The sequence below is a fragment of the Medicago sativa genome, chromosome 7 (genome assembly GCF_051527215.1).
Source record: "Medicago sativa cultivar Bolivia chromosome 7, Bolivia_mono, whole genome shotgun sequence".
Lineage (NCBI taxonomy): Eukaryota > Viridiplantae > Streptophyta > Magnoliopsida > Fabales > Fabaceae > Medicago > Medicago sativa.
This window is the reverse complement of record NC_140755.1, coordinates 5,321,913-5,331,500: the sequence shown is the minus strand read 5'-3', so window position 1 is coordinate 5,331,500 and position 9,588 is coordinate 5,321,913. Positions and strand designations below refer to the sequence as shown.

The window sequence follows — 9,588 nt, the reverse complement described above, 5'->3', positions numbered from 1 at the left end:
CATAGTTAGAGACTTCGTGTATACCTGCCTCCTTTTTGGAGGGTGAAGAACTAGAGATGGCTCTCTCGTCGGTCCATTTGTAATGATTTTGAGCCATGTCTTCAATCAAGGCATACGCCTCCGTGTAATTCTTGTTCATAAGTGCTCCACCTGCAGCTGCATCAACAGACATCTTAGTGGTATAAGACAAGCCATTATAAAAAGTGTGGACTATAAGCCACTTCTCTAGGCCATGGTGGGGACAAAGTCTTAGCATTTCTTTGAAACGCTCCCACGCCTCATAGAGAGATTCCCCATCTTTTTGATTGAACCGTGTGATTTGGTCTCTAAGTTTGGCGGTTTTAGATGGTGGAAAGAAACGGGCAAGGAATGCTTGCCTCATCTGATCCCATGAAGTAATGGAACCGACTTCGAGGGAATGGAACCAAGCGCTAGCTCTATCCCTTAAGGAAAAGGGAAAGAGATGAAGTCTTACGGCTTCTTGGTTCTCCTTCATGGTTCCACTAATTCGTAGGAAAACAGAGATGTGAAGATTGGGATCCTCTGTGGGGGATCCCGAGAATTGGTTTTGCTGCACCAAGTTAAGTAGGGCAGGCTTGATTTCAAAGTTGTCATCCTCAACCGTTGGGTACACAATAACAGCTTGTGGCTCAGCCGTAGACGGCGTTGCATACTCTTTGAGAGTGCGATTGGCCATGGCGGTGTTATTTTGTGCTGCTCTCCTCCTTCTATGTAAGAACCTTTCGATCTCGGGTATGAATACCGCTTGATTTCTAGTTCTTCGCATACAAGGTTGAGAACCCAAGAAGTTAACGATAACAGAAAAATAAAAAATTAAAAATAAAAAGAAAAAGAGAAAGAAGAAGAGAGAATTCTAATCACTAAGAAAAAGCTAATTAAATTAGTTAACTCCCCGGCAGCGGCGCCAAAAACTTGATAGAGCCAAACCGCAAGCGCACGGCCTATCGAAGTAATAGTAGTAAGTAGAGTATCGTTCCGCTAGGGAGTTGGTCAATTCAATTAACTTTTAATGAATGATTAGAGGAGAGAAAGTTGATTAGAAAGAGTTTGATTGCTGAAGGTAAAAACAATAATAATAAAAGGGCCTTAGGATCATTGGTTCATCTTAATAACTAATCCTTCACTAGACAAAACCTAAACTTCTAATTTCATGGTTTACACACTAATTTCTAAAGACCGGTTTCCCTTAGCCCCTCACCTTTCCGATGAAAGTCCGGTGAGAGTTTACTTCTAGCAACCAAGCCTATTTCACTGACATGATTACTAGAAGATGCATAGAGGATTGAAACTACTCTTTGTCTCAATAGTTGCAAAGACTATTTCACTGTTTTGCAACTATTGTCTAGATTCACTTGTTCCAACATCAAAGCTCCGCTCTCGCTTTATGAATTGATGTTTGGGATGATGGATTAACGATTATCAAACCCTCCGCTTTCGCTTCCACAGTTTGATAATTGTTAATCCACGTTAAGACGGTGAATCTAGATTAGAAATTAGGGTTACATGGAAATTAGGGTTTAAGCTTGTTTTGTTTAGGATTGAGTCATTAGACTCCCCAATAATCCTAAGACTAAGAAGTCTACTCACTCATGTTCATCGTAGACATGGAGGAAGAAGAGAGAAGTACGGTAAAATAAATTGCAAAGAAAGTAAAAGAGAAATAAAAGACTTTTATTAAAATAATACTTGAAATAAACAAAGTAAAGGATGATTGTTCATGGTGGAGAGCTACTCTATTTATAGCTTTACAATCGACTTAGAAACTAAGCAACTAAAAGGGTAAAACAGTAAAGCTGCAACAGGGTAACTTGGCCTTGAAGAAAAAGCAGCAAAAGTGGCTCTGGAGGGTGGCACGGCCGTGCCACATGTTGGCACTGGCCGTGCCAAGCTTCTGACTTGGTGGGAACATATTTTTGTCCCGTATCTTCGTATTCTTGCGCTGTATTTGCTCCAGTCCTCTTTCTTTTGCTCCAAGACACCTTCCACCATATATTTATTCCTAAAATAAAATAAAACACAATTTGAAGTAAAATATTCTAAACTAAAATAAAATGCAATAAAATAAAATCAAATCTAAAATAAAACTAAACTAAATAAGGCAATAAATAATACTATCTATGACTCATCATTAGTCCCTTATGTTTATTTTAGTTTTCAAGTCGGTCCAAAACATAAGGGACCAACTTGAAAACTAAAATAAACATAAGGGACCAACTTGAAAACTAAAATAAACATAAGGGACTAACTTTTTTTTTTTTGAAACAGCAAATTTTATTAAACAACCAAATCTCTGCTCAAGACGAACAAAGACGGTGAAAGTAGAATACAAACAAAAGGCGCCGTATATAAGCGGAACACCCGAAAATAAACACCATAAAAAACACCCCTGAGGATAACACCCACAAAAATACACGTCACCACCTAAAACTGACTCCTACAAGAGAACAACCACTGTATAAACGATATCCAACACCACCCGTCGTCACTACTCACCCCCAAAGAAAACACCCAACACCAAAGCTGAGCCACATCCGAAGGGACTAACTTGAAACTTTTAAAACGTAAGGGACCAACTTGAAACTTTCAAAACGTAAGGGACCAACTTGAAAACTAAAATAAACATAAGGGACCAAACATGCAATTAAGCCTTATGTTTTTGAGTGGTTATGTTATTTCATATATAATGAGACAAATAATTGTTCTGCTTCTCAGTAATTCTATCAATTCACAAATAATTGTTTCCTCTTCAGTGCTTTCATTCTTCAATCTATCATATAACTCATCATAAACAACAAGCTCATCAAATCTATTATTTTTCACATTTCACTTTTGCAAATCAAGAGTGTAAATCACAACATTAAGCAAACCAGAAATAGATGATATTACCTATTGTATATTTCAAAGTAAATTGATTATAACCTCATATAAAATGATTCTTCAAGTGGACTCTGTTAAGAGTAGTTTTGCATGATCATACAAATTGAGATTTGTAAATCTAATCATCTATGGTTGATGGTTAACATCTATCTAGCTTTTCCATTAAAGACTAACATCCATAAATAATGAACACTTATGATCCCATCCACTTTTGGTCCCACTTTCGTGTATGTTTGGTTCTGTGCTATCAAATATTGATTTTAAGTGAATTAATTTTAAAAGTGAGTTGAATTTGAGTGATTTACGTTTGTGTCTAAAAATAAATTTTAGATTCAAAAGTTATAAATTTTAGAATCAAATTGAAAATCTATTCTCAAGTCTCGAAAACAACCAAACACGTCAGAATTAATCATACATTTTTAAAATCAATTCTAACCCTTTAGATGGGTCAAATTAGTTCCCAATTAACGGGCATAAGTTAATTGAGAGACTATTTTAACCAATTTTCAATTTACCTATTCACAAGAGAAAAATAACTTCTCTCTAGATCCTAACATTTCTAGTAGGGGACCCTACAAAAATGAAAAAGTGAAAAAATGAACGTAACTAAATTAATTCAAAACAACAGCCGTAATAGACATTTTTATATTTTATACATTTATTCAATATTTCATTTTTTTTTCTCTATCTTTATTTCTTAATTCTTATTACACCTTTAAACTATCACATCAATTATATCACTCTTTTTTTTTTCTTCTCTTTTTTCCTTTGTTTTATACACTCACATAGGGTGTATACAACATTTTCCAATGCAAAATGTTTCATAAACCCAATTTTATCTACACTTGTTGACACACTTGGATAATCAAATGCAAAAGTATGGCTAATTTAGTTAAATATTTTTTTTATTTAAATCACTTTAAAAATTATGAATTTGTGGTTGAACTAATCACAATTTTGATCATAAATTGTTTTTTTAATTATAAATATTATTAATTAGTTGTTAGATTAATATTTACTCTTCTGATCAAGTTTAATCTATGACCTCCAACTTCGAAACTCTTAGCTCAAACTAATAGAAGAACATATACCTTGACCATAAAAAAATGTCACTCCAAACACAATGACAACAAGCAAAGCACTCAAACTATGCACTATTTATACAATTTTAGATAAGAAATTCTTCAATACATGATCCCTAAAAAAACTTCAATCCATAAATAATTAATTTATATTATAAAAAATATATATTAGACCATCACAAGAAGAAAAATAAATGTTTAAATCAACGGTTGAAAGTGATATATAAATTTATTGTCTCACACAATTTGAATATAATTAGCTCAAGTAAGTAAATAAAACTAACGAAAATAGTATTCACTTAATATATAATTTCTTTTTCAAACCTACTAATACTTAGCTTTTTTAGCGAATTAAATACTCAAAATTAACATCTAAAAGATCTAGAAAATTTAAAAGGCTGTATAAATGTGTCGGGTTTTGTGGACTTCTTAAACCCACATAGCGATCCAAACTTGAAACACATGAAAAACTGTTTGTTAATGGGTCAAACTAGACGTTTTGAGACAAATTCCTTTTCTTGTTCTCCAAGACTATATCAAATCAAATTGGTATATATATACAAATTGACTCCATCTTTCTTCCAAGACACTTTTGATTATCATTGATAGATATCAAACAAAGTAACTAGGGCATGGCTACGGTGGGGTATGGATTCGCTGAAGTATACGTGATGCAGAAGATGAACAGGGAAAAAATGAAGAAAATCGAAAAAGAAGATGTGAAGAAGATTGATACAATCAAAACAGGTTCTATGGACAAAAAATCAAGTGGGTGTTTCTCTTGGCTTTCAAAGCACCAACACAAGAAAATTTCTCGGATATCAGATTCCAATGACCAAGAAGCTCAAGTTATTGTCAATTCCTAATTATTGCAGGATTTAGTTAGGATATATTGATTTTTTTTTTTTTTTTGTTACAAATTTCACTTCATTTTTTTCAAAGAAGACATTGATGTAAATGTAATCAAGAGGTGATTATTGTTAGTTCTGTAATCATGGACTATTTTCATCTTAATTTTTTTTTTTTTTTTTAAAATGGACTTATCTTATTATTATTGCTAGTTGTTGGAATTATTTCTTTTTAATATCAGCGTACCGAATAAAATATTAGAACGTACCACGAACTTAGATAGTTTGCAGCAATGGATCAGTCTTTGATTCCTCCTAGTGATGAAACAGAAAAATTCAAAACATTTGACTCATTCTGCCAAAAGACTATGCAGGATTTATTAGATGGATTTTATTTATTTTGATAAGATACGGATCAGATATTAGCCTTAATATGCTGAACCAGATACACAAAGTTTAAGAGATAAAATCATGTCTAGATTACAAACAATACAACTCTGAGAAGACAAGACTACAATACAAGGGTTTTGTTCACTCTCTGGGAAAGACTTAAAGCTGGTGATCGGTTTTTGTAGCATAACGCTCCTCCTCCTTATAATAGTCGTTGAAACCAACAATATCCTTAATTTCTTCAAAAGAAGGTATACTTTCAGGAGGAGGAACACCACCTCCCTTAATGGCAGTCAGTGCACCCTGCAAATTCAGTCATAGCAGCAATATGTTAATTATAAAATCCAAGTGATACTTTAATTAAAAATATTCAAAAATAGGTTGAGATGGGATTTAAGAATCAACAATGCTAATTTTTTGCAAGCAGAAAAAAATACTTAAAAAATAGCCACTAATCTCCAGTCAACTACACCAAAAATGTCTTTGATCCAAAGTGTAGGTGCTGTAACTTGAGTAAAACAGCAATTCACAAGAGTTCAACACAACCCTGGTGTCGCGCTTAAAATGGTGTTTTGCAAGAAAGGTAAAGATGTAACTCGTGTAAAACAGCTATTCGCACAGACAGTTGTATATTACTATCTCTCTTAGCATGTCCTATACTATTATCAAAGGGAACATTAAAGAGAAAGTATAGAAAGACATGTGAATTGTTACCTGCATTGCTCGTATAGAAACACCCATCAAAGAAAGTGGATAAACGGCAAGTTTATAACCAACTTGGTCAAGTTCCTGAGGATTAAGAATCGGTGTTTTCCCTCCTCCTTCAAGCATATTTGCCTGCAAACATTCATAAAGACGAAGAGTACAACACAACAAGTCAAACAAGATGTATATTTATTTAACAGTAAATACTCAAGTTAGTCTTGAAATTGAAGGACCTTTTCAACATAGTTTTCTAGATTTTTCAATATTCTAAAATGATCTATGGAATTGCAAATTGATGATCAGTTCGTCTACATGTCGGAAACTATTATCATTTGCATCTCTGGCATTATTCACTTAGTTTCAAATTCATCATCGACATTACCAACTTAATGTCATTATAGTTTTTGCAAATACCAACAGAGGAACTAACCTGATTAGTAATTTGCAATTTCAACAATCATTTCAAAATATTGATAATATGAAAGACTAAGTTGATACAGTCCTACAATTTCTAACATTAGTATTTACTCATTTATTAATTTATACACTAACATGATTACACAATACACACAAACACACCAGTTTAGGAACATGAGGAGCAACTTGACAAAAAGCTTTCATCTCTTCAACAGAACCAAGTGCATCTATAAAACAAACATCAGCTCCAGCATCCGCAAAAAGTTTTGTCCTCACCAGTGCCTCTTCAAGAGACACACCTTGGCGTGCATCGCTGCGAGCCACAATCACAATATCAGATCCACTTTCAGTTCTAGCATCAACTGCCGCTTTAATCCTCATAACTGCCTCCTCTCTCGAAACCACTTTCCTCCCGCGTGTGTGCCCACACGCTTTCGGTGACATCTACATCCCATCATATACATATGTATAAATATATATTAACAATACATTACACAATAGTGATCAACGAATTTGGCTTCTTCAAAGTGAGTACTTTGGAGGAGCGACATTCTTAATCAAAATCCTCTTCAACCGTTATATGGTGCAAAGGAACATAAAAAGTTTAATTTAGAGAAAGAAAGAGTGAATAGACAAATTGATTCTCAAAATTGTTAGCATTAGACCAAAATAGTTTCTGAGTTTTACGAATTGAAAAAGGTTGTAAAGTACAGGTCAAAACAGTCCCTTTGTAAAATATATTAGGAACTAAGATGTCGCGTGTTAGTTGAATATGTGGCCTCTCAATGTTGATCTCATATAAATGTCACCATATTAAAGACTAATTTGTCTATGAAATTTAGGTTTCTTATGACTAAGTTGCTGGTAACTAGTCCATGCACAATTGTAATTACTAATAAAGGAAATATATGCTGGCAGAAGACAAATTAGTCCCTATTGAGCTGACATTGACGTAGGATCGTCTAGTTGCGTCATGTCATATACGCTGGCAGAAGTTAATACTATATTGAACAACTGCCATTTTACAATTTTGGGGATGTATTTGCCAATTCGCAAAATTAAAACACTATTTTGTCCAATGCTACAGTTTACCTATTCCCTCAAGAAATAAAACCCCTCTCTCTACAATCCTAACATTTCTACGAAGATAATCCCTACAAAAACGAAAAAAGTGAAAACAAAATGAACGAAACTACCAACCTATGAAGCACGGATACAAACCCTGACACGTCGACACAACTAATAATTTGAAAAAAATGACATAATTCAGTGTAATTACAAGTGTCGGTGTCAGACACGACACGTGTCCAACACTGAGACACACCTAATCCAAGGAGTATCCGTGCTTCATAGCTACCAACTAACTACTACATTCTTAATTACAAATGTTTCATAGACACCTAATATTTGTCTACATCGGTCACATCTGGTTAATCAGATGCAAAATTGTGGTTAACTCAATGAAATATATAGTTAATTTAGACAGCTTTAAAAATTGTGAAACTATGGTTAACATGTATTTGATCCTAAATTGAATTGTCAACTGGTTTTGGTTTTGCTTATATATGCTATAAGCTAGCTTATCAGTTATTCGTTGTTACAGAGTCTATCTAACATCGTTAATCAACTAAATAATCACTGAATTACCTGATCTTCAAGAAGGATTCCAGCAAAACCAGCATCAATAAAACCCTTAACAGTTCTCTTAACATTCATGGCGTTACCATAACCATTATCAGCATCACCAATAACAGGAATTTTGACAGCTTGAGTAACAAGACGACCTTGATCGATGATTTCACCATAAGAAATGAAACCGGCATCAGGAAGACCCAAGCGAGTGGCTGAGATTGAGAATCCGCTTGTAATGCAGTAAGAGAATCCAGCTGATTCGATGAGTTTGGCACTGAGTGCGTCGAAACAGGCGGGACCTTGATGGCAGCCTGGTGTGGATATGATTCTGCGAAGTACGGTTGCTGGTGACTCTCTTGGGTTCGCCATTGATGAATCAATCTTTTTGGTTTTGGTTTGATAACTTTATGTGGCTTCTGAGAGTGGGTCTTACCCACTCCTACTTTATACATGTGAGTAAACGATGTTAAAAACAGATTTTTTTTTTTTTATTGGAAACAGTACATTCTTGATTTTTAAAAGTTGAGTGGATAACTTTTTCACATTTTTTAATACAAAATTTTTATATTAGTTCTCTTCACCAGTGTCTTTCCCTCAAAATAATTATATGGATATTTATCAAAAAAGTGTTTGAAAAATATAAAATCATCTACTCCTTCCGTTTCAAAATGAGTGTCGTTTTAGGTGTTTACACACATATTAAGAAATGCAATGATTAAGAGAAAGAGAATGATTATTTTACCAAATTATCCTTATTAACTATTGGTTAGTTTTAAAAGTAATACTTTGGAAGTAGTGTGCAGAATATTAATTGGAGGGTACAATTGAAAAGAAAAAGTTATTATTGCATTGGAAACTGAAAGCGACACTCATTTTGAAATTTTTTTTTTGCTAAAGCGACACTCATTTTGAAACGGAGGGAGTACTTATCATAAGACTAATTATAAGGACATTGCAAAAAAAGACTAATTATAAGATTAGTTTAACGTCAGAGACTATTTTGATTAATAGAGTGCATGATTAAGGACTATTTTTAAATTTTGATGTATTAAAAGACTATTGTGATTAATCGTTACACATTCAAACGAAAATGATTATTTACTCTTAAAAAACGGAATGTATAGGTTAACAATAAAATGAAAACATGTGCCAAAAGAAAAGTGATGATTCTGATGAACAATTTTGCCAAATATATCGAATCATATCAAGTAAGAGAGTGATATTGTCTTAACGGAAATTGTTTGTGGTCTATTCAGTTACCTTTACTAGCTTGCTAGGCAACATGAAGTTATTTGGATTCATGAGTTGGGATAATTGATGTTAGGTTGCATTGCATTCGATGTAGTAATTGCATTTGTAGTTAAGTCACTAATACATGAGTCGTATGTGCTAGTTTGTATGAAGGAAGGGAAATTAGTCATTTTCGTTTTTGAACAGGTAACGAATAGTCATAATAGTCTATCAACGTATAGAAATTTCAAATTAGTATTTGATTGTATGATTCATTAGTCAAAATAGTCTTTGATGTTAAAATAGTCTCTTAGTGCTGTCAAAACTCTCTTTTTTTATAAGGATTACTATGATAGTTTGTACTTATATGAACTGATATGACAATT

General features: G+C 33.5%; 1 protein-coding gene and 1 non-coding gene across 2 annotated transcripts; one reads left to right on the top strand and one right to left on the bottom strand.

The window, feature by feature from the left end:
* The first annotated feature begins 227 nt into the window (after positions 1-227).
* On the top strand, positions 228-334 carry LOC146903737 (small nucleolar RNA R71). The gene has a single exon (XR_015020763.1). It is a non-coding gene; the product is annotated as a small nucleolar RNA R71 (small nucleolar RNA).
* Positions 335-5,178: 4,844 nt separating this feature from the next.
* Positions 5,179-8,387, bottom strand: LOC146903736 (uncharacterized). The gene is made up of 4 exons (XM_085724701.1): positions 7,988-8,387; positions 6,503-6,784; positions 5,933-6,055; positions 5,179-5,521 (listed from the first exon to the last, which is right to left on the bottom strand). The coding sequence occupies exons 1-4, from the start codon at positions 8,339-8,341 to the stop codon at positions 5,378-5,380; spliced, it is 903 nt and encodes a 300-aa protein (XP_085580827.1). The 5' UTR covers positions 8,342-8,387; the 3' UTR covers positions 5,179-5,377.
* Positions 8,388-9,588: the final 1,201 nt, after the last annotated feature.